Source organism: Vombatus ursinus, unplaced genomic scaffold (assembly GCF_900497805.2).
Source record: "Vombatus ursinus unplaced genomic scaffold, bare-nosed wombat genome assembly UNPS02014798.1, whole genome shotgun sequence".
Taxonomy (NCBI): domain Eukaryota; kingdom Metazoa; phylum Chordata; class Mammalia; order Diprotodontia; family Vombatidae; genus Vombatus; species Vombatus ursinus.
In genome coordinates, this window is record NW_020954576.1 from 1,702,000 (window position 1) to 1,727,107 (window position 25,108).

Consider the following 25,108-nt stretch of genomic DNA (forward strand, 5'->3'; position numbering starts at 1 on the left):
ACCTTCCCTTCATTACCACAGCTGCTTCTGCCCTCACCTTAGAGGTAAACTTTCCCTCTAGGGACTGTCCAGAAAGCAGATCTGTAGCAAGCTACGCACCACCCTTACCTTGACAAGCTAGCTTCCCTCCTTGCCGTGTGTGTGTGTGTGTGTGTGTCTGTGCACACGCTCTTGAGCTCACTTGAAAAAGGGTCAGAGAAGGGGAAGCTAGGTGGCTCACTGGATAGAGCTGTGGCCTTGGAGTCAGGAAGACCTGAGTTTAAATCCGGTCTTAGACACATGACACTTACTAGCTGTGTGATCCTGGGCAAGTCACTTAACCTTGACTGCCAAAACAAAAACAAACAAAATAAATACATAAAATAAATTTTGGGCAACTAGGTAGTGCAGTGGATAGAGCACTGGCCCTGATTTCAGGAGGACCTGAGTTCAAATCTGATCTCAGACACGTAACACATACTAGCTGTATGACCCTGGGCAAGTCACTTAACCCCATTGCCTAACACCCCCCCCAAAAAGGGGGTCAGAGATGGTCCTCTCAGGGCCAGCAATGGTCCTTTCTTGGTGGTTGGCACTGTTGCTGGGAGTGAGGGAAATGACCACATGTAAAAAGCTTTTAAGCTAACCAAGAGACAATGTAAGGCAGCTAGGAGGTGCTGTGGCTAGAGCACTGAGCCTGGAGTCAGGGAGACTCAAGTTCAAATCCACCCTCAGAGACTTCCTAGCTGTGAGACCCTAGGCAAGTCACTTAACCCTATTTGCGTCAGTTTCCTCATCTGTGAAATGAGTTGGAGAAAGAAATGGCAAAGCATTCCAGTATCTTTACAAAGAAAACCCCAGATGGGGTCATAGAGAGCTGGACACAACTGAACAACAACAACATAGACTTTATCCCTTCTGACTCTCCTTTCACCTGCCCAGGAATTGTGTATGGCCTTTCTAGTTTCTTCTCCCCTTCTTCCTCCAGAAGCTCTCTCTACCCCTTTTCCTCTGGATGCTGAAGCCCCACAGGCTTCTCATATTCCTGACTTTCAGAAGGCCTGCATCCACTGGACTCTCTAGCAAGAGCCGGAAGAGAAAGGGACTTCTGCTCCAGATGGTCAAGGAAATCTCCTTCCCTTCTTCCCTCCCCTCCTGCCCTTTTCCTTCCTCTTTCCTCTCCCTCCTCCCCCACCCCAATGCATTCCTTTGCCTGATGGGGTATTTGAATCTTCCCAGGCACAGGCTTAAAAAGGGAGCAAATTAGGAGATTTTGGGGAAGAGAGTTCCCACTAAATTTTTCAAATGATTTTGAAAAATCTGTGATTTTTAGTTGTAATCTTGAGTGGATAATTACTTTATGCTAGACAGCTCGGGAACTAATGGAAATGAACTATGCCTATAAATGTATTACATTTAGCATTTTAAAATAGGACTCCTTGGGCCCTCTGCCTCCTTAGCTGCTTGTACTCTTCTTCCCAAATCCACTCGTCTTTTCCTGCTGCCCTGGTTGTCCTCTTCCCCACTGTCCATCATGCAGCATGGACCTTCGCTGCTGGCACATGGCAATGGTATCTCAGGGTGCTCCCTGACATCTTGGGTACCTGTTTCAGATTCCTAGCCCATCACTGTTGTTGTTTGTCCTTCATTCCGGAACAGGACCAAAGACATCAGGAGGGTGATGTCTTGACTTGCAAGTGAATTGGATTTAAGCGAGGCAGGGCTGTGCAAAGTCACCAGCCTCACTATCTCCTGCAGAGTCATCAGAGTCCAATGGCAAGACATAGGTCAGGGTGACTGGCAATGGCCCAGGATGCAGTGGGAGACCTTGGCCCTTTTAAGCTAAGGTCTTTCCCAGATCTCAGTTTGTCTGAGGCAACACCATTTAGTAATTTAAGGCTAGGTAAAAATGGAGGCAAAAGATGGCTTAGTTTGCCTTTACAAAAGAGTCAGTCTGGGCACCATGGGGTCACTGCTAATGGATTCTGTAGCCAAAGAGAAATGGGGAGGTGACTGATTTGGTACAGGCTGAAACATATATTTTTTGGAGACGGCCAGTGTGGGAATTTGTTTTGCTTGACTATAAATGGTTGTTATAGGAATTTTGTTTTGCTTGCTTTCTCACTTGGGTGAGGTGGAAGGGAGAGAATGTAGATCTGAAAATAGGAGAAGATTTAACTGAAAAAACAAAGAATATAATGTGTTTTTATGAGAAGCAACTTGAAGTAGTAGAGAGAATGCTGGACTCAAAGTTAGGAAGATCTGGGTTTGAATCCTGCCTCCCAGATGTGTGACCATAGGCAAGTGACAACCTCTCTGAGCCTCAGTTTTCTCATCTTTGAAAGCGGGATAATAATAGTACTTATCTCATAGCATTGTTGTGAGAACCAAATGAGAAAATGTGTGTAAAGTGTTTTGTAAACCTTAATATACATGTGAGCTCTTGTGCAGAAATTTTAAAACAATCCATCCTTGGACGGTGGAAGTGTATTTGGAAGAGACAGGAAGGTGGTAATCCCTAGTTAAGAAGGAATTTTGTAGACTAAGAAGAAGTAAACATTTACCTAGAGCTTGGAGAAAGGTAAGAATTCAGCAGTATATCTGGTAGTGCTGAAGATCTTGGCAGGGGGAGAGTAGTAGATGGCAGAACTGGCATCTTAGTCTAAGATGGAACAGAGTGCTCTATGAGGTAGTAAGTTCCCTATTACAGGCTCCCTCTAAGGCTGAGATTCCAGGAATAAGTCCAGGGATCGGAGCTGTGCCCGCTCCCTAGCTCTACCTCCTTTAGGGAGCACTTACCAGCAGGTGAGAGGTATTTAGAAGCCCCAAGATGTTCATGGTGGCTCAGGGAGCTGGGGAGTGCTGGTTGGTGTAAGTGATGGATATCCCTGGTATCTGGGATATACTCTTCTTTCACCAAAAAGGATAAAGTATCTGGAGGACAGGGAGAGGGAGGAGACCCAGAACATTGCAGTCACCCCATTTTCCCTTGAGACGACCGCTCTTTTTCTTGTTGGTGTAGGAAGGCATCTGGTGCCTGGAGAATATGGGAATGATATGGATGGACTAGTTGTCTTTATTGAGTTCTAAACACTCAGACCTGAAGGGAAATGAAGACACGACTAAGCTGCATGGAGGTCAAATCTGTTGTGTCCCACGACCCACGGATCTTCATTGTTCCTCTCAGGTCCCTGTACCCCCTGAAATTCTCCATGCAGATTTAAAATGAGAATTATCTGGTGTCCCTTAATGAACCCTGGTCCCTTGGAGCTCTAACTGTACGCCCCCTCCCACAACTTGAACCCCAAGATTCCTTTACCTCTACCCACGGACCGTAACTTCATCCAGCGCCTTTTCCACAGGCTCTCCCATGGATCTTAGCTTTCTCTACCCTGCCCATGCCCTCTCTGCCTATTCTTCCTTAAGTTATAGTTCTGCATGCCCTCCGTGCTCCCTGAACATGGGTTGGGCCTGTGTCTTGCTCATTGTGGTAGGGGCTGACACAGACGCTATCATGTTTGAGGTGAAAGGCAAATTGGTGGCACCAAACTGGCCTTAGCCCCCTCTGCTGAAAATCTGGCCAGCATCATAGCAGTGCATACAGGACTTGGTGGAGGCCCTTCTAGCCAGCTACTTAAGGGACTATACAGACAACGTTATCAGGATAGGATTAGGGCTATGACTAGAGTAGGGGGCTGTGACGTGGGCCTCAGGCTCAAAGTCAAAAAGTGTGTGAGAACAGAAAGAACCAGGACATTGAGAATAAACAATGTTTGGAAAAATATGAGCAGGTTCAAAAAACCAGTGTTGGAAGGAGTACAGTACTGACAAGGCAGGAGGGGAGACATCAGAAATCTTGGGGAATGGGCTGGAGAGACAAGAGAACCCTTAGGGCAGACTAGTTCTAATGTCATTCCCAAAAGACCCAGAAAACTTGGTTACCAACTTCTCTGACTCCTCAACAATAAGGCCCAAAACCAGAGTGGTCTGGGTAGATTCCTTTGCCTGGATTGTGGAGGCCGCCTGGCTGATCTCATGATCAAGCCATGTTCTCAGCAGGAGGAGTTGAAGACTTTTAGCTTACTTCCTCATTAATACGTCCACCAATCAGGGTTGATTTTCATTTGTCAGAGGTACCCCCTTTTCTAAAGGTATTTAAGTATTTAGGGATCTCCATGGTTTTGTCTTCGGTCACTGAGAGAGACCAAAGATCATCAATTTATCACTAGCTAGCCTAATTAATACTTAGGATTTTCATTTGTCACACTTTGAAGGACCAGGCAACAGGGGATAGCAAGAGCCAGCAGCACAATTACTGAGGCTGATCACTACTTTCCTCCTCCAGCTCCTCGCTGAAATCTCAACACCATCAAAACTGAACCCAGGCCTCCAAAGCTTCAGATGGACTCCCTGGGTCTTTACAATCCTTTTACTTTTGGTGCACCTAAACTCAGACCCCATCATCTAGTGCCTTTACAAATTCCTACTGGAGTTTCCTCCCCTCCTAACCATCTACACCACCTTCACTTTGCCTCAACACATTTGACAGAATTCACATCCTTTTCTCCTTGACTGCTTCATGCTTTGGACACAGGTTAGTTGTGGACAACTGGCAGAACAGGATAAAACATTCCTCAGCATCTGCAAATAAGGGTGACCCAAAGGATAAAAGCTTCACCTGTTACAGGTTGATGAATACGCACTCGTTGGCAGAGAATATGCGTAATGGGTAACATTTGAGAAAATACCCAGGGAATGTGGGAGTAATTCATCTGGCAGCTCTCTCCAGTGTGTCTCCAAAATAAAAGGCATGGTAAAACTACAGAAAGGGGGGAATGGGGTAGAATGGATAGAGAATTTGCAGGAGGTAGACAGCCCACTGGCCAATCAGCACCCTTGAACAAAGCTGGGAAACTGTCTCTCTAGTGTCATTTTAAGGGTGTACTTGGAAAGTTGTAGCCTGAAACAGCCACCTTAAAAGCAAACTGTCTTAACCTACTATACCTCCACATTAACTACAATGTAGTTCATCAAAGGTAAGGTTATCTAGGGGGAAACTAGGTGGTGCAATGGATAGAACACTGGCTTTGGAGTCAGGCAGACCCAAGTTCAAATTCAGCCTCAGACACTTGACACTTACCAGCTGTGTATCCTAGGGCAAGCCACTTAACTCTGATTGCCGCACCAAAAAGAAAAAAAAAAGGATATCTAATAGCCCATTATTAAAAAATTAAAGCACACCTACCCACAAGGTGATACTTTCTTGCTCACTCCAACTATCTTCAATTAAAGGATACTATCCTTTTCTTCTCACTGGCAATGGGAAAAGCTTTCAGGGCCAACAGCCAGTGACTGAAAAAGTCCCAATTCCTTTCAGTCCCAAAAGACCCCAGGAGCTCTAGGTGAGGGTATAAGCTGCCCTAACTGGAACCTTTATCATCCTCTTAAAACAGCAGAGGGTAAAGAAAATGAAGGATTAACTAGGGAGACAGGAATAGCAAGGTAGTCTTCCTAATTTCATACAAATTGTGTAATATTAGTTACATCAAACAGCTGATCTACCCACTCTCCAAAAACTAGATGGTAAACATCCCCTTTTTGGAGTACCTCTACTCAAGACTTCAAACCACGACTACAAATGATTTAGGGGAGAAATTGCTCCCCCTGGTGCAAAGACAGGGTAAAAGCAAGACATAGTGAACATGTGGGAGAAAACTATTAGGGTCACTACCTTTTCATTTCAAGGTTTATCATCTACCCAGGAAGAAAAGCATACTGGTAGAACACCCAGCTAGAATGACTGCGAAGTTTCAAATGAACTCAGAAAGAAAAGGTCAAAGGCCTGGTTGGATTTGAGAACGGTTTCTTCTTTGTTACAATGAACCAGAAATACAAGATTTTATTGAAACTGGAACAGCTGACAAAGGTATGATTGAACTTTAAAACTTCAAGGGAAAGAAAGAAGAAAGAGATAAGCAAAGCCAACGTGGGTGGTAAAATCCAAAGTTGTTCTAGACTGAAAACTGTTTGGTTTTTAACAAATAAAGATAATAGCACTTCTAAAGCGTTCTCAGAACCCACCTGGCAATTACCCTGCCACAATTCTCTCACTCCTCTCCCCTCTTAAGAATCTGCCAAACAGCCTCTCTTCTTTGTTGCAGGTAAACAGCTTGACCAATATTACCCATCTTGTTCATGATACAAAGTGCAGAGGGAAAGCTTATGTATCAAGTAAGGTGGCTTACTACTACAGACAACACCTTGACCTACGTGAGGTATGGACTTGCATGGTAAAAACTTGATTACCATTGGTAATTTATACAAGATTGTTACCTGGCCCCCAAGGTAACAAACCAGCTCCCCCCATTTAATGCAGTGTGTGTCCGAATGTGTCTTCTGTCCCCAAATTTCTTAAAAGTTTTTTCTTTTTAAAGAACAGAACAATTAGCAATTCTTTTATAGCCCTCTCTTCAAAACCTTTGCACTGAGGAGGAGCTTCAAATGTGGGGTTTTGTGCTATATTATTCTTTAGGACCTTAGTTTAAAGCCTGAAGGCTGAATGGGGACATTAGCATGTCAGTGCATGTGTGAGTGAAGTGAGGGAGGAGGCATATTCCAGTCACGAGGCAGTCACATTCAAGTTCAGAGAGGAGTACAGAAAAAAAAATAATATAAAACCAATTAAAAATAACAAAACCACTAACATTTCATCCAACACAGTATCAAAAAGTAAAGGAACACACAAAACGTATGAACTGGTGGTTGAATAAAGTCCACAACCTAGTATGATAAGATCCTTCCAGCATCTGGCAGGTCTTCTCCTTTGTTAGCTCAGGGTTTGTACAGATGTTATGAACTTGAAGAATAGTCTCTGACAGGAAGGCTGGCCTCAATCATTGGTCTCAGGGTCTGTCTGAGCCATGTATGCATCAAGCTCAGCATCCAGGTGTCCTTTTGTTTTCGACATATATGCATCCAACTGGTTGTCAAGCTGCTCCTTGGTCAGTGCAGGTCGGGCAGAACCTCTACCTCGTCCCCGACCTCTACCTCGACTGCCAAAGCTCCCTCGTCCTCGGCCTACCATGCCTCGACCTGACCCAAGGAAAGGAAAAGAAAAGAGTTAATACATTTAAGCTGAGGCTTTCAGGCTGCTGTATGGTAGTGGATAGTGATCTTCATGCCAATAAAGGGACTCTTGACAGATAAAAAAGAACATACATTTTAAAAAAAATTATTCTGATCAAAATGAACACTCTAGGCAGTAAGCAACTTAGGAAGAGTACATAGTCAATCTTTTGAAACAATAAGGAAAAGATGCACTGGATAAAGTTGTCAAAACACTTTCTTCAGCATGATTCTATCCATTACTTCATGGTTGAAGAATTTTTTTTTTTTTTACTGAATTTTACATTTTCATTGCCCTACCCCTCTTTTCCATGATTGGTACTTTAATTAAAACTAGAAACCTGTTGACATCTCATGACCTAGTAGAAAGATATTAAACAAATGGATTTGAAAAGACATGAAACAGCCTTGAGATGCTTTGTAAATTCATCACTACCACCTCTGAATAAACAATCTGTATTGCACTTCATTTTTCTTTTGGCACATCTAAACCAGACCATTCTTCAGTTTGGCAATATATATTATAGAATACCTCCATGAGGCCTGGTGTTCTCAGAAGCCATTTCTCTATTGTCCTGTGTGTAGTTTGACACAGGAACTGTGTGGGGAGATCGGAAAGGAACCAATAAGTAACCCCAGCTGTCAACACATCCCACTGTAAGGATTAGTCATACTTATGCCAATAAGCAATTAATCATTTATTTAGTGTTCACTAAGAAAGTTCCAATTCACTCAAAATAGCCACTACACTTCAGTCTTAACCCCTGGGAATCTTGGGAATCTTGGGAATCAGTTCTAAAATGGTTTGGCAATATGCAATTTCATCCTGCAATCCAAATTTAGCTTAGCATTTACTCAACAAACCAGATGGTACACAATGAAAACATAGACAACCCAAGGCATTAAATTTTATTTTCTAAAAGCCGTGGGTCTTTTATAGAAGACCTAAACATTGACCTCAAGGTACCACAGGCCTAAGTTATGCCAACAGTAGTTCATACATTGGGAATTTTTTCCCTTGGCCTGGAAAGTTTAAAGCTCTTACCACTTCTGGCACTTTCTCTGGGTCAAAAGGTCATTAGGTAAACACTAAAGGTTGCACAGGTAAGTTGGAATAAATAATTTCAAAATCTGATCAAAAGCTAGGAATCAGCAGTAAAATACTAACTTCATTCCTACACATGCCAAACCATCACATCTGAATACTTTGGCCAATAAAGGACTTCAGTATCAGGGTTCCCCACAGGTTCCAATTCTATCTTGATATCTAGTGATTTCAGAACTAAGGTTTAAGTTCCAGATATTGCTGCCTAGTGGCCCAAAGGTTCTTGATACTGCTCATCACCACCACCTGCCCAATCCTGCACATACCTGAATTGCACATAGTAGGAGCTCAATAAATATTGGTTGAATTTAATACTTCTTATCTGGGTCAACTGTAATGAGAACCTGAAAAGAAACTACTAGCAATTCAGGTTGATGGAATTTATATTTAATAACTGTTTTATATGCCTAATCAACCTTTGGAAAAATCCTCAGAGAAACCTCTACACAATGGCACAGCTTCCAGTTTATGAATTTGGTTACAAGATTCCCCCTCCTCCTTCTGAACCCTGCTGATGACAAAGCTGCACAAGAAGATGTGTGCCTAAGTTTTTTAGGGAGAACCACTCTCTGAAGATGGTAGCTGACTAACCTCTACCACCGATTCCTCCACGGCCCATTGCTCCTCGCCCTAGGCCCCCTCTCCCAGGGCCTCCACGACCTCGGACACCACCTCTTCTTAATCCCATTCGGGGAGCTACGCCTCGTCCACCTCGGAGCAGGTTTTGACCTTGGAGAGGGGAGACACAACGCACATGCAGGTAAATCCAAAATATATAAAGTTTAAATCCCAACCAGGGAAAGGTGGTGAGGTTTAAATGGGAATAATTTGGACACTTCCCAGGTTGGCCAGGGCAAGTCTACACTGGGAGGATAAGTGTTTAACTAAAAATTTGCTCTTCATGTGGTAATTTCAACAAGTATATATTGAGCTCCTCCTACGTGCCCCTAACATTCTGGTGAATTAAAATAAAATAGTTGACTATCCTTACCCTCAAGGAGCTTACAATCCTGTTAGGGACAACTCATACACAAAGAATCTGCAAGCATCTGATTAAGTGCAAAACTGTACTATGTTCATCAATATTGATTTTAAAAGTTCTCTAAACATGGTATACCAAAGTACACCACACAGTACACACAGAAGAAGCTGGCCTATCTAATGAATTCTGGCCCAACTGAACTTTATATACCTCACAGGTTTAAGTAAACATGAACTATTTTTTAGTGAATGAGGAGGGTGGCAAGTTACATTAAAATGGCACAGGGAAGACTCATATCACATGCAAATCAAAGTCTTTCACCACAGTCTGTATTATCAGAAAAGATATGACTCTACTAAAGAACACTGCATATGATTAAAAACAAGTGATCTTAAAACATAAGCTTTGGAGTAAGACTTAAAAAGTTATATGACTTTAAGTAACATAAAGGAAAGAGGAAGAGCGGCATGGCATAATGGATTTTAATGACTGACCTCGAAGAGACATCCCTCCTCTTAGCAGGGCTCTTGTAGCACGTCCTCCACGAAGTCCTCCTCGTGGCAGGCCTCTCTGGCCCATGGGCAAACCCCGTCCTCCAACTGCTCCCCTGGCCAGGGGGCCAGTGGGGCGGCCTAACCGTGCCTGGATGTTACTTTTACCTAGACGCTGTTTTAAGCTCTTCTGAAAGGAAAGTTTTGAAGAGGTTAAGATCAGGAAACAGTCCAGAGGGGATGGAGATTCATAGTGCACAGAGAAGCAGGTGGAATGCCTTGCAAGGGAGAGCCCTGCAGTGAGTACCCTAAGGATAGCCATCCTGAAAAAGCTAATACTTGCCTCAGGAGGAGAAAGAAGCTGAGTTTTGCCCAGAATACTCTAAGAAGCTTGAGTTTGGTCGTGAATTGGGAAAGCACTACAAACTACCTGAATATGCTCTGAATTCCGTCACCACACCCCAAAATTTCTTCAGACTTTTAAGTTCTATCTTCAAATCCTGGATTTTGCTGGTTGTTTTTCCACTTTTGATTAACTTTGTGAATGCTGTAAAGGAATCCTCAAGTAAATCATAGGATCATAGATTCAAAACTGGGACCTTAGAGGTCACTTGGTCCAATTCCTGCATTTCACAGATAAAGAAACTGAGACCCTAAGAGTTGAATATCTTCAGGTCTCACAGTTAAATAGAGAGCTAGATTTTGAATGCACGTCATCTGGGTTAAAATCCAACACATTTTCCACCGCACCTTGCTGACATGACTAATCATACCGACAAAACACTACATAAACCAACCATTCTATCTTCCAAAACTGGGAATTCTGATCTGAGAATTATAATCTTCATTCATCTTTTGTCAAAATTTAAATGACACATTTATCTGAGTTGTGGATAGTTAAGACCTAATCTGATTTTCCTGCTTGAATTGTGGTCCTTCGATTCACTCTCAGGGTTACATCTGCAGATGTCTCCTCCTTTACCTTAGGATTTGATGAATAAACATGAAGTTATAAGCTCTTGAACCTTAAATTTCATAAACTCATGACTCCACATCTATTTTCCCAATAGGTACCATTATTATTAATCATTTTTAGTACAAAACAAACAACTAACCTTAAATGTTTCCATCTTTAAGTCAATACAATTACTGACTACCTTTCAGAACAACTCAGTCTATACTAGGTGTGAAGATTCCACAGAGCCCTCCTTGCAAGGGGAACCCACTGGACTGCAAAAAGTAGCAATTCTCAAGAGAGAAAAATGTCCCCTCACAAATGAGATCAAGTGTAGCTTTCAGTAAAACCAGAAGCCTGGTAAATGTCTTTTCATTCTGTAAAATCACTAATACCAACACACACAAACCCTTGCTTTAAGTTACAATCAATAGTAGTCACTTTTAAGCTCCTAGTCATTAGAAAATATGCTGGTGATGAACCTCTCAATCTGTATTTTAACAGGCTGACTGTTATACAAATTTCCCAGTGTGACAAAATCAAATGTGAATATAAATTCTATTTCTAACCAATGAAGCAGGCTCTGATGCACTGTATACTATAAGATGAGCCATGACTGTAAAGGTCTGTCTACACTGTTCCTTTTCTTTAGAAAGACACACCACAGGTGTGAGGTCAGGATTCCATTCCACAAGCCACATTAACAGTCACACAGGGCTGTTTTTCTCACAGCAGAAGCCCTAGTTTTTCCCTGCTATCACTAATTGTCCCTAAACATTTATAGTGACAATGCATCAATTAACACTCTTTAATTTTCTGGAGGCAAATTTTCCATACAGACTTCACTCATAACCATTCTTTAGAAAGACCTAGAGAATCTTTTCTCCAGGAACCTATCCTCATTTTGAACTCTTTGAAGAGGCTGAGGGTACCTACCATAATTTTTTTTTTAATGATGAAATATTTTAGCCACTCTGTGGTAGCTGAAGCTGAAAGCTTTATTTTTGGCCAGTGAGCCCAGTGGTTCAGAGTGTGTTATGTTTAACTAGATCTAAGCACAGCCATGCAGTGCTCCCATTTAAAGTCCTTACAGTTGCATGGCACCGGCCTCCAGACTGCCAGCCACAGCTTGGACATATCCTTCCACAGCCACTCTCCGGACTTGCATACACAGTCTATGAATAATAAAGAGCAGGGTTTACTTCAGACCTAGGTGCAAATATGGATTGTGCCTTATTGGAAATTTGGGTTGAAAACCATAATTTTCTCTAATCATATATTCAGAATTGTTTTCTTCCGAGATATACCAGGTATTCTGGGGAGTGGCTTCCTTCACTAGTTCTAAAATCACTTTTCCCCCGAAGTTACTTAGCATTGTCAATAAAAATAAATTAAGACTATTCAGAATTCCTAGATGGGGGAAGAGAGAAAAAGCTTATTTTCCTAGCTTTTAAATTCTTTAACAATTACCTCCTTAACAATGAGAAAATAAAGGGGAGGTATGAGATGCCAAGAAATTTAATTAGTAGGTTTCTTGAGGGAGTCCTAGAAAAGGTACAGACACACTAGTACCTATAACATGATCCAGGCCACACTAAAGTGCAACTCCCCAAAGAGAAAGGCAGCAGGTTACTTATTTGTACTCATCAACCATAATAAAATGCTCTGAACTCCTTTTTCCCTCCAGAAAATCCTTAGCTCTTACCCTGAGCCACCTTGTAATAATCCACCATATCCTGCACAGCCATCAGTAGGGCTGCCTGACAGGCATCACCAGCTGCCTCTGGAGAGTTATGACCTACTCTCTCACCTGCTTAAGTTTCAATGCTGCCTGGACAGAGGGTCTATTCTCCATCTGCTGGGCCAGTCTTCTGTTTCTGGCACTGGCTAGCTGCTGTTGCTGCTGCATCGTAGCCCGAATATTCACTGGCATCGGCTGTTTGTTCTTCAGCATATTAGTAAAGCTTCAAGGTCGAACAAAATGGGTGTTTAAATAAAAGCTTTATTACAAAACATTTATTGGCATTTTCATGGCTCTCTAGACCAGGAGCTCCAGATCCCACGAACTTTATGTAAAGTGGTACGCTTAGATCAAGGCTGATGTGGGTCAAGGACTCCTCTGTTTCCACAAACGTGCAAGAATCAGAAACTTAGAAATGCAGGTAAGTGCAGTACATTCATTCAAAAGTGATAACAAGGGCTTAGGTTACTGCTTTTAGAAAAGTGGAAGGAATGAAAAACACGCAATAAGCAGATATGGTGATGACAGGAAACAGAAGATGTTACAAAGAATCAAAAGAGGACAAAACAAATACCCTGGGGTGCGGTAAATCAGACAAGTAATTTTAGAGGGAACTGGTCTGAGGTGCACCTTACAGGTGAATGGGAAACAATTACTGCACCCTCCAAAGTCCATGGAAGTGATGCCTCCATATCAACAGAAGAGTGTATCAAGTTTTCCCATTGTCTCTGTCAATCTAGTTACATGTAAAGAACAGTTGTAAGATTTTATAATCTCACCACATGCCATGGACTAAAACAGAATCTAGGGTACATGGTGAAAATGTTTTCAGGGGAGAGCCCCTGCACCTGTGATTTCATCAGTATAGGAAACCCAGTGGGTAAAGCCCCTTTACCAATAGAGAATGGCACTTACTCTGAAACTCAGGATCATGGAGATCTCAGAGGCCAATCTATTTCAACTGCCTCATTTTACAGAAGAGGAACTGGGGCCCAGATAGGATAGGCTCAAGGTCACACAATTACTAAGCTTCTGAAGCAAGATTCGAATGAGGTCTGACTTTTTAAAGTCAGGCCCCCTATACAAACACTTCTCACACAGTTGTTTGGGAATCCTGGGAGTTTAAGTGACCTAAGGTCATACAGCCAGTGGCAACTTGAACTCAGGCTTTCCTGACTCTGAGATGGCCTTTCTATCTACCCACACCCAGATGGGCCTTCATGTTGAACATTTTTTTTTTTCCTGGCCTGGACTTAATGATTCCATTGGTATAGAGAGCTATCAGTAAGGAGATACCCTCTAACAAAGCAGGTTTACTTCTGCCTTAAAGTCATAAGAGAGTTGCCCAGGGCACAGACATTAAATTACTTGTCCAGGGTTATGGAACCAGAATGTCAGAAGCAATATCTGAATTTGGATCTTTTCAATCCCAAAGTCTGTTCTCTATCTACTACATAATGCTTGCCTCTCACTGTGAATATTAAGTTTAATAACAGTTTAAAAAAATACCCTACTAGTTTGCTATATCTTACACTGTAATTTGCCTTCCATTTAATTAAAGGAACCACATTAAAAATTTTAACACAGAAATCTTTATGGTTTTACATTTTAACAATTTTACTTTCCTGTACTTAAATGACATCCCTTCCCCAAGTGAGTCTTCTTGAAAAAGTTATGCATTAGCACAACAACTTAGATGAAGAATGTGATGACGCTCCAATGAGTCTCATTTATGAAAGCTCAATGGAACAGAGAAGAACATTTAACAAAAAAAGAAGTTATAACAAAGCCCAAAGCAATACTGAAAGATGCAGAGATGAAGCAAAGAGGGTGCCTCTTACAAGGACCAAGAATAGCATTCAAGGGCCTTTGGGCGGAGTTTTGGCCTGCTACCTGCCTCTTACAGGCCGGACCACAATCCTGTCGGCCTTGGACTGGGCAGCAAGCCTCCTACAGCCAGGGTAACATGCTACCGTGCTGCAGCATCCCCTATATCAATGTAAAAAACATGAAGAAAAAGGGACGGTGTGAAGTGTTTTAAGTTAAAACACATCCCACCAGATTAACGGTTCAAATACTTTAACGTAAACAGCTACTGATAACGGGTTTTGAAACATTGCCCAATTTGCTTTGCGTACCACAATATGCAGCAACTTAAGAACAGAGGTCTTTAGCCTTCTGTTGATATTTAAGTTAGCTTTAACTTAAAAACTGGGCAGAAATCAAGATGGTTTTAGTATATTGGACCCCGGGGCCAATTTAAGTAAAGTTTTCTTATGTAGGAGTTGAAGTTTCTGTTGGCTGCCTCACCGCTCATTTAGAGACATCTTGGTGGTGCTTTTTAGCACAACTTTCGGAGCTGACTGTGCAGCCATCTTCAAATCCCGGGAATCTGTAAAGGATAACAGGCAGATTAAACAAAACAATAAAGATGACATTATCTTTCATCCTTATGAGGGACAGGCACAAACAGCAGTTAGGAGAGATATTATGATCTCGCTAACTAAAAATCAGTGGTCATTTTAAAGAAGGAGAGTGCATGATACAAACCAGGGGCTCCCAGCAAAGCCACAGAATATAAAGTGGCCCTCCAAACATAAAATTACCAAGTGAGGCCTATCTGCTGCCTCAACCCCCCCCTCCAGGAGAATCCAATAATGGTGACGCTTTTAAGCAAATGCCTCATCATCTGGCTTTTAGCTGGTCTGAAGGCAGGCTAGATACCGATTATGACTAAGATGGGTACTGAATAGACTTTTCTGAGAGAGGGAGTATGATAGTTGCGAAAATGCCTTGCCTCTTGGCGGTTTCCCAGGGTGCCCTTTACATAACTGCATCCTAACGCTTCCATCCTGGTCTTGCTCAGAACCGTTCTGATCTCCTTTCGCCCCCATGGAGCCCTGGTACCCCCAAACCAACCACCTACTCAAATTCAACCAACACTTGGGAATCCACCACTGTGTACTGAAGCATCCACCCTGCCCCTACTTTTCTCTCAAAGTTGACGACCCAAACCTATCATCTCCCCTTTCCCTTCTCCATCACAGTCCCTCCTCCGACCCCTGCCCCCGCAGTCCCTTTCTCTTGGTCTCCTCGCCCCAACCCCCGTCATTCCTCGGCCGCTCCTCGCTCCTCCCTTCTCCCCAGCCTCCGCCTCTCGGGGCCCGGGGTCCCCCTCAAACGCTCTCCTCCTCCCTCGCTCGCCCCCTGTCGTTCTCCCTCACGAGCTCGCCTCGCCGCCCCCGCCCCTCGCTCTGCCCCCGCAGCGCATCCCAGTCACGTGATAGGCGCCCCCCCCCCCGCAGTCGCTCCCCCCCCCCACTTTAATCGTTCCCTCTCTTCTCCCCACCTTACCCCTTCCTCTTCACGTTCCCCCCCCCAAATGCTTTTCTTCACCATCCCCCACCTCTGGCCCTAGACTCGGCCGCGCACGCGCGCACGCACCAAAGGACACGGACGCCAGCGCTCCGCCGGGGGCCGCCGCTGCCACTGCGGTTGCGGTTGTGGGGCCGGAGACCGGCCGCGCTGGGCTTGTCTGGGACGGGCGGAGGTGCTGGGCTGAGATGGAGGGTAGTTAGTCGCTTGCGTGACGGGTTAGCTGTTGGGTCCTCGAGTCCGTTCTTCTATTAGTCCGCCCTCCCGCCCGCTGCCGCAACCAACTCCCGCTTGGCGACCCGAACAAAATGGCCGCCGCGCTCAGAGTCGAACGGCGCTGGCCAAAATGGCGCCGGCGCGTTGACGTTGACGTGAGGCTGGCGCTCGCCCCAAGGGGGTGGGGCCCTGTGGGCCCCGCCCCCCGGCGTAGTTGCTAACACGTTCCCTGCCGGGGATGAGGTCCGTTGAGTGACTAATTGGTGCTTTTGTAGACCCAGCGTTTACAAACCTTATTCCTAGTGGGCGTTTATACTGCATGCTGGAGGACGTGTGCTCATCAAACCCTGACATCCTTGGCTCTAGCAGGCACTTGCTCCCGGTGCATCCCTAAACCTCTTTGACCCAGGGTGAGAACAGGTGGGCAGCAGTAAACCTGGGACCTGAACTCTGCGTCATTCCCTGCCTGCCCCTCCGCCACTGAACCCCCGCTAATCCCAACTTTTCAGTTAGTTGTTACTTGTCCTTTAACTTGTGCACTTCCAGGCTGTAACAGGAGATTTTATACTGTAACCAGTACCAAATTGAGGTTTAATCCAAAAGGTGTAGTAGTTGTTATATGCTTTCAAGTCTTGACTAATTAGGCACTCCTTTCACTGAGACTCAGTTTCCTCATCTATGAAATGATAGTTGGACTAGAGGAGGTAGGCTCTTAACCTGGGGTTCATAACTTGGTTTTTTTTACATTTTTTTTTTTGGCTAGGCAATGGGGTTAAGTGACTTGCCCAGGGTCACACAGTTAGTGTCAAGTGTCTGGTCTGAGACCAGATTTGAACTCTGGTCCTCCTGACTCCAGGGCTGGTGCACTATCCACTGGCCATTTAGCTGCCCCCATAACTTGATTTTAAAAATGTTTTGATAACTATTTCAATATAAGTGGTTTCTTTTGTAATCTTATGCATTTTATGCACTTCAGAGTATTCCGAGGAACGGATCCATAAGCTTCACCAGTCAATCAATAAACATTTATTAAGTGCCTGGCACCAGATTGCCAAACGTGGCCTTGACACACAAAAAGTTAACAAAAAGAACTCCTGAATTAAAAATATTTAAAAAGTCTCACTCTAGATCTTATTATCTTAAATAATTTTTGGACATCTACCCCTCTTCATCTTCTTAAAGAGATAACAGCTTTACCTCATTAACACCTCCCCTCGACTTGGATTACATCCCGGTGAGGTGGAGGGAGACTCAGTTGGCTTGATCAGCCTTCCATGCCTATCTTGTCTTAGAATCTCATTACTTTTTTGGAAAGAGGGTTCCTCCCCTTTCCACCTTTCAAAGGGAGAAAATGAGGCATGCTGAGATTGTGCTATGTAACTCTACCCTCCATCAGTCTGGAACCCAAAATACCCAATCCCCAGACTTCTACAGCATCCTGGAAACAGGAATTTTCAGGAGAGTCATGACCCCTTCTAATAATTGCCCTGAGGGAGAGTTAGCACCTCTCCTTCACTAAATCCCAAAGGAGACTGACACCACAGCTTTTGGGAGAGGAGTCTTTAATGTATAGTGGAGCAGTACACCACAAATGCTATGGCCAAGTCTGGGACAGTGAACTGGGGGAGTCTGAGGGGAGAGGAAGGGCTAATGTGGAAAGTGAAGGCGGGAATGGGGGGAAGGGGGTTATTGGTGCTGGCCAGGGCTGGGCTGCTTGCTCAACTGTTCTCCCAGAAGAAGTTGTTGCAGGCCACGGTGAGTGCAGCCACCAGCACCACGTACTCCTGGAAGTCAACTTCACCATCTCCGTTCTCGTCCAGCTCCTTCATCACCTTGTCCACTGCATCTGCATCCTTCTGGGTCTAGAATAAGATAGACGGAGGTTTCTGTGATGGAGAGCTGGGAAGGCTTCAGGGGGCATGAAGAATTGGGAAGGAATGGGAGGAGGGGCTAACGACTGAACTCGAGCCAGACTACGCAGGGTGACTAGGACAGGCACGGAAGAAACTGAGAGTAAAAAGAACCAGGCAAATGTACTGAAATTTAGAGGGGCAAGGGATGGGGAGATGGGGAGATGGGGAGGAAGATGAGAGGGGTGTGAGTAGGCTGACAAGGGAAAACTGGGCTGGACCGGAACTTCACTACTTTGGATCTTTCTTCGTGTAATTAACGAAGAAATCCTCAGCCGACTTAAGGGTGAACTCCTTAAGAAGTGGGCAATGGGATTCATCTTTAGGTTTCCCAATGGATATCACAGTGTTTGGTATATAATCGGCCCTTAATAAGTGTTTGCTGAATTTATTTAAATTAATTAAGAGAGTTTCTGGGAAGCCTTCAAGGAATAGAGGAAGGACCTGGGATGGGGATTGGGAACATGACAGAAGGGAGACGTAGAGGTCTCTGGGAAAGGTAGCTGCTTCCCATTCAGTCTGAGTCCAGTAGCTGGCTCCCAGGCCCAGAGCTCTAGGGTACTCTCCCCACCCCCTGCCACCAAACACTTACATCCAGGAAGCCAGAAAGCTCAGCCTGCAGTAGTTCCTTCAGCTCCTTCTTGCTCAGTTTATACTTATCACCTTCCTTGCCAGAATGGGCGTGGAATACGTTGATGAGGGATTCCATGGCAGTCTCCAGCTCCGAGCCCATGGCTGCAACACACCTGCCTCCCACCACCCCCCACCAGGCCAGACAGGGATGAGGTCCAGATAGGAGACGCCCAGGGCTGCTGGAAATAAGAGAACCCTGAGCTCCTAAAGCCCTTGTATTGTAATGCATATATAGATAATTTGGACTCCATTCTTCATGATGTGGATTGTATCCTCTAGGACCGTATTCAATGTTATTAATTATTTATCCTTTTAGTTGACATTTTACATGCTCATTTATTATTCTTAGTTAACAGAAGCCAAAAGAACTGATTAATTCAGCCCTTACTTTTTTTTTTTTTTAAAGCATCATAGGCCTCAGGTCTGTAAGGGATCTTAGGGATGGATCCCAATTCCCTAATTTTACAGATGAGTAAACTGAGGACTAGCAAGGAGATCATATATTGGGTTAGTACAGAGCTTCAGCTAGAACCCAGATTTCCTTGACTTCTTTCTAGCACATGATGGTTTAAAAACTAAAGTAAAAGTTCAGAGAAAGGGGTGGAGGTTGAAGGCTCAAGGCTAGAGAGTTACTGGAAGGAAAGAAACAGGGGGCTAGAGGTAGGGACAGGGAAGGAAATAGAGGGGAGTTTGAAGGATAGGAGCTGGGGGGCTCCATAGTGGAGGGGTATTTTGGGTACACTAGAGAGAGGGGTAGAAACAGGGAACACTGGGCAGCACCAGGAAGCAAGAGGAATGCATTGCTAGATGGACAAAAAGAACATCTTACTCACGAGGCAGCTGGCCCTGGGAATGAGGGTGGGTCTTAGGAACCGACAAGTCTTTCTCCTGTCCTATTTTTATCACAGGCCTAGTGTGTCCTGCCCAGGCTAGGGTGTCTCTTCAGTAACTATCACTGCCCTCTCCGAACTGAGAACAAAGGGGAGCTAGGGATGAAGGACCACTTATGCAGAGTCATGCTCATGCTTTTTCCTAATTTCTTATAGTTGATGCCCTTAAATTCTCCCTCTGCCCAGGGGTTCTCAGCCCCCTACTCACATCCCTCTGACTTCTCTAGTATGTTCCCTCCTATTAGTTCCTTTTCCCCCCTACCCCCACCTTCTATGCTTTAGGATTGGTCAGACTGAAGTCTGTCTTGAGAACCAGCTCTTTCTAATCAGACCTGGATGGTGGGAATGCAGAAAGGAATGTTTGATTCTTATCCCCCAGAGTTGGGCTCCAGGGTGTGGTGGGGGTGGGGAAACTAAAAGGGCCCAAGTACAATCTCCTGTTTCCCACCAGCAGCTTGAACTTGAGAAGTGGAAGACTAGATGGGAGTGTAGTTGAGGTGATCAGAAATGAAGGGGAATTGTATGCCTGAGGTTCCATCTGAGTCAAGGTGCAAGGAATTAGAAGGGAGGAAGGAAAATGATGTGTGAGGTTATAATGGGGTATGACATTGGAAAGGGGTTTTCGCTCTGGGAGTAAACAGCACCACTTACCCCCTGCTCTCCCCTTCCCCCCCCCCCCCCCTTGCCTCCCTGGGACCCTCCCCCCCCCCCCCCTCCTTAGAGGGGATCTCAGGTGTCCTAGATCAGGTATCTCTCACCTCTTTCCCCAGGACTGGGGGGATGGACAATGGGTCCTATCGGATGACACTCCAGCTCCTCAATGAATCCCTTGTGTCACCCGAACTTTGGACATGAGAGGTGGTTGTCACAGAGACCAAGGAGGGGGGAGGGTGTGTGGAATGGGAACCTGAAGCCTGGGTCTGATGGGGGGATAAGGGGAAGGGGGGCTGGCATCTCCTATTACAAGCCCCATCAGTGATCACTGATGTGGAGGTCCTGAGGAGCCAAAGGAACCTTGGGTTTTCCCCCACAAACATGTCCATGGACCCTTTGGGAAGTCTTGAAGAGTACAGTTTGATATGTGATGTCTCTGAAAGGTGTCAGCTCAGTAGAGACTTTATAGATGGTAGAGTTGAAAAATGCTGAGGAAGGAGGGGAAGAAGTAAGGAAGTTAGGAAAGAAAGAGAAGAGGGAAAAGTTACTGAGGGTTACTGAGTAGAGAGGGAGGTGAGTGAGACACTCTTCCTAGAATCCTCCACACCCCACCTTGGTGCCCATTCAGAGAAACTTTTCATCTCTTGTTCTTGGCTGTTATAGGGGTTTAAACATGAGGCAAAGCATGGGAGTGGGCTCAGGCCCTGGAGTGAAGGAATAGTTCTCTTATTTTGGAATCTCAACCTCCCCAGCTCCCAGGGGCTTGGGAACAGCTGCCCAGTCTTCTACTTGGCTCATGCCAGGGCTATTTACCCCAGAAAAAGCAGAGTAAAGGCCTAGGTCTCAGATATTTCAATCCTCCACCCTCAAACCCAAGAGAGAGATGAACTGGCGTTTAGGAAGCCCCAAAGATGGAGGGGGAAATCTTGGGGATTCCTTAGCTAGAGGGGATCCTTTTATGAGGAAGGGGCTGTATTGCTTTTGCTTTTGGAGAGTAGAGAAATCTGTCCTCCCATCTCACCGTTTAAGTCCCCAGGGAACTGGGTCCTTCCTCCATGGATGGACCCTTCAGATCCTTCACTCAGCCCCAAAGTGCCCTATTGCTCACTGATAGTCCCCTTCAACTGAGCAACATTTCCAGGCTTTTGCAGACCACCATCCCCCTTGTAGTTAGCACACCCTCTGTATCGGAGAAAGCAAAATACTCACGGGTGGGTTCGGGGCTGAAGGGGGAGCAGATGAGAGGGGCGAAGCTGCGTGTCCTGTGACTAGAGCCGGTGTGGGGAGATCTCTCTTCAGGCGTCCTTCTCCCCACTCTGGACACCCCCTCCTACCTTTAGCTCCACCCCCCTCATCGGGCTGACAGCCAGTGGGGCAAACAGCCAGCTAGCAGACAGAAGCACCCTCTGTCTTCAGAGTTGGGACAAGCTGGCCCTGTTTTACCTTCTCCCCCAGGTCTGGGTTGTTTTTTTTTTTCTTTTTTTTTCTTTTTAAAAACATTCCTTTCCCCACATGCATGCTAGCAATCCACGGGGGTTCTTGGTTAATATTGATGCCAATTCAGCCCTAGCACAGAGCAGAGAGGGTAAGAAAGGATAAAGTAGCGGGAGAGAAAGAGGTAAGATCAGAGACCACGGGATGTTGAACCCTTCTGGTCCTTGGACCGCCCCGTAACTAACTGTCCATAGCGGCGAGGCATGGTCACACCTATGCCCTATTGAGCAGCAAAAGAAGGGGACTCCTCCAAGGGCCTCATCTCTAGAATTCCTCAGAAGACGGTGCCTTCTTTACTCTTAATTTTACCAAGAGCTAGCTGGGATGCACGAATTAGGACTTTTTTGAGGGGTTGGAGTGGGGGAGATAAGAGTGAGATGGCGAGTGAGCGAAGGGATTTAAAGGACGAAGTGAATGGAGGTTGGAGGTGCATACTGCAAGCTCGGGGTGGGAGCTATGTCTCTAGGGCTGGAAGGGTGGATGAGACCAGGAAAGTGAGGCTTGCTATTTGTTTGCTTCAGGGAAGGGGCATAGAGGTGTAAGTTGTTTGTGCAGAAATGTTGATGATGCGCTGATGGGTGAGGAGGAGTGGGTGGGCGTGCCCTTTGCCGAAGTTCACCACGGGAAACTCAATACTTCGGGATATACACGGAGGACTCTGTCTCCCCAGCTCCACCTCCTGGGCGTTTATAAACCTCAGCCCATCCCTACTTCTGCTTGAGGCAAAACCAGAGGGTGAGTATCAAACCTACTTCACCTACTCCTTTTGGAGTGGGGTGGATGAGGGGCCCTCTTCCCCAGGAGAAAGATGAGCCCCTCCCCCCAGTCCTGGAACTGGGAATTCAGGAAGTGACTTCGGGGCTCTGAAGGAGGGGGTGGGGGGAACTAGTCCTTGAAGGGGATGAACTAGTTGGAAGAGGGTCGGATGTAAGTTAGAGAGGTCTTGGAATTTCCCTTTTTCTCCAACCCTCTATCCTCTTAGAACCAAACTGTGGAGGCGGTAAAGAGATCTTTAGTTGGCAGCTTAGTTCCTGCGTCCGATTCAGTAGCTTAAAAGATGGGAGGAGCCCTGTAGCTAGGACCCATTACCGTTAGCTTAACTTCGGAACTGTCTATTTTGGAGAGGGTCCATATCTTCCTGCTCTTTGTACTGAGAAACATCTGAATGTTTTCCATGGGGACGTTGAAAGACACTGGTTGAGATGATACCAACTTTGTAGTTTGTGGTGCAGATTCCGGGTCTCTTGGTGGGGTGGAAAGAGAGCATCTCTGAACCTCCCTGACACCTTACTTAATTTCAGGAAGATGCCTTAGGAAAAGCTGAGGCAGAGACATTTTAAATAACCTTATGTGTCAGAGTGCTAGACTCCAGACAGAGATTGCTAGCCTGATTGCCCACAAAGAGAGACACCCCCTCCCCACCCCAGCCTAAGACTCCTCACAGGTTTGGAGACAGGTCTCTTTCTAGGTCTCTAAAATGTCCAACAGAGATGGGGGAATGAATAGGTAATACCTGGGCAGGGTTCCTCCCTAGAAGTTACCTTTGGATATTCCTTTCTCCTCAACCAGCTTTAGATCCACAGTTAGTCCAAGAGCAAGCTTCCTCACCCCTAGCCTCCTCCATGGCTGCTGAGCCACTGACAGAGCTGGAGGCGGCTATTGAGACGGTGGTGAAAACCTTCTTCACCTTTGCTGGTCAGGAGGGAAAGAAAGGCAGCCTCAGTATCAATGAATTTAAAGAACTGACCACCCAGCAGCTGCCCCACCTCCTCAAGGTAACTGGGAACCCAGGGGAGACTGGGAGGATGCTGTGACAGAGAGAAGATAGTTTATGATGGAATATGATGGCTTGCGTGGACGTGATTTTGTAGGTACTTGACAACTTGTGTGACACTGTTGGTGTGGCAGTGTGTCTGTAAATGTGATTGTGTTACAGCTGTGGAAGACAATGCAGTTAAGTGTATTTGAGCAACGCACTGTGTGCTTGTTTTCTTGGTCTTACCTGGGATAATCCGATGATTTCATACTAGACTAGAAACTATCTCCAAGGATGTAGATCCATAAGTACTCAGTAACTTGGGGAATGGCCCCAGGGCACAGGGAGTTTAAGTGACTTGCCTATCTATGGTCACACAGTTCGAGTGGATCAGAATTGGGCCTTGAGCCTTGATCTTGATATGTCATGTTGCTTCTTACATGTGTTTAGATGAATGAAATCTTGTGATTTTGTGCAACTGTGATTGTCTGGGTGTGGTGGAGTGTAAGCCCATGACTGTGACGCCTATAAAATTTAACACTGTGCATTAATAAGGCTTTTTTCTCCCTGACTGGAACATATCATCTATGACAGTAGAGACTATGTCTTATATGTACTTTTTTATATTCCCCATATTGGCTAGCATGATGCTGGGCATTCAGTAAGAACTTCATAAATACTTAAAATCCTGTAGTGTTAGATGTAGAAGGAACCTTGGTGATGATCTAGCATAACCTTTTTGTTTTATAGATGAGGACATTAAGACCCGAGGATTTTTTCAAGGCCATACAGCTAAGCCTTAGAGATAGTTTATTCCAACTTCTAACCCAAAACAGAATTGTCTTTACAACATTTCTAACAGATGGGTCATTAAAACTGAATACTTGTCAATCAATCACCAAGCATTTATCAAGAGTCTACTATGTGCCAGGCACTGGGCTAAGAACTGTCACATCTAGTAACAAGGAGGTCATTATTTCAACTTTCATTATAGAATTTTAAAAATTATTCTGAATGTAAACATTTAAAAATGCAGATTTCCATTTATATAGTAGAAAAGAAAAAGGAAAAGAGAATTGTACACTATCATGGAATCTTACTAGTTTCAACCTACCTGTGAGATCTTTTTGCATACTAATTCTGTTAGACAACGTATTAGGTCTTCCTCCCAGCATCATCCATCATCTGTCATTTGGTAGGCATGGTTTCTGTGTATCCAAGTTGTTGACAAAAATACTGAGCTGATGATAGAGTTGGAGACATGTTGATAGACAACTTCCACACTGGTATTGATCAATCAACACTCTTTGGGTACAGCTGTTCAACCTGCTGTCAACCTACCTAGTTATCTTCTCTTCTAGCACGAGGATATCTTGAGAGGTTTTATAAAATTCCTGTCTTGCTGAAGCCTGGATATATTACATCATTATCATTCCCCTGATCCTAGTAATTCTGATGAAAAAACAAATAAGGTTAGGGGTGTGTGTGTTTCATTGAACTTATGATTTCAATAGTATAGGGAACTCCCCTTACCTATTAATGTACATCAACAACTTTTCAGCAACTTAATCTTAAAAAGTTACTCAAGGTATTTTGAAGTTAAATGATTTGCCTTGGGTCACATAACAACCAGTATGTGTCAGAAGAACTTGAATCTTCCTGACTGGGGATGATGCTTTATCCATTATGCCATGCTGCTTCTCAAAGATAGGGTTATTCCAAACTAAATAACAGACGACTATTTGAGAGAGAATACACACACACACACACACACACACACACACACACACACACACACACAC

The 25,108-nt window shown here is 44.7% G+C and overlaps 3 protein-coding genes across 9 annotated transcripts in view; 1 reads left to right on the forward strand and 2 right to left on the reverse strand.

Annotated features, from left to right (window-relative positions):
* Positions 1–5,825: 5,825 nt before the first annotated feature.
* Positions 5,826–16,080, reverse strand: LOC114049687 (chromatin target of PRMT1 protein). 7 transcript variants are annotated; one of them, XM_027871011.1, is made up of 7 exons: positions 15,823–16,080; positions 14,689–14,770; positions 12,448–12,601; positions 11,729–11,812; positions 9,686–9,872; positions 8,801–8,938; positions 5,826–7,071 (listed from the first exon to the last, which is right to left on the reverse strand). In XM_027871011.1, exons 2-7 carry the CDS (start codon positions 14,751–14,753, stop codon positions 6,869–6,871), a joined length of 831 nt encoding a protein of 276 aa, XP_027726812.1. In that variant the 5' UTR covers positions 14,754–14,770; positions 15,823–16,080; the 3' UTR covers positions 5,826–6,868. The 7 variants fall into 7 exon arrangements, with proteins under 7 accessions (XP_027726812.1, XP_027726813.1, XP_027726816.1 ...); XM_027871012.1 differs by lacking the exon at positions 15,823–16,080 and adding an exon at positions 15,733–15,751; XM_027871015.1 differs by lacking the exon at positions 11,729–11,812 and having other exon boundaries at positions 9,686–9,869.
* Positions 16,081–17,500: 1,420 nt separating this feature from the next.
* On the reverse strand, positions 17,501–21,380 carry LOC114049689 (protein S100-A1). The gene is made up of 3 exons (XM_027871019.1): positions 21,266–21,380; positions 18,472–18,625; positions 17,501–17,831 (listed from the first exon to the last, which is right to left on the reverse strand). Exons 2-3 carry the CDS (start codon positions 18,610–18,612, stop codon positions 17,688–17,690), a joined length of 285 nt encoding a protein of 94 aa, XP_027726820.1. The 5' UTR covers positions 18,613–18,625; positions 21,266–21,380; the 3' UTR covers positions 17,501–17,687.
* A 112-nt stretch (positions 21,381–21,492) lies between these two features.
* LOC114049983 (protein S100-A13) overlaps positions 21,493–25,108 on the forward strand; it is an 8,931-nt gene continuing 5,315 nt past the window's right edge. Inside the window, exons 1-3 of the mRNA XM_027871478.1 lie at positions 21,493–21,511; positions 22,221–22,285; positions 23,120–23,325. Coding sequence (XP_027727279.1) covers positions 23,173–23,325 — 153 coding nt within the window. The 5' untranslated portion in view covers positions 21,493–21,511; positions 22,221–22,285; positions 23,120–23,172. The remainder of the gene's footprint in view (positions 21,512–22,220; positions 22,286–23,119; positions 23,326–25,108) is intronic.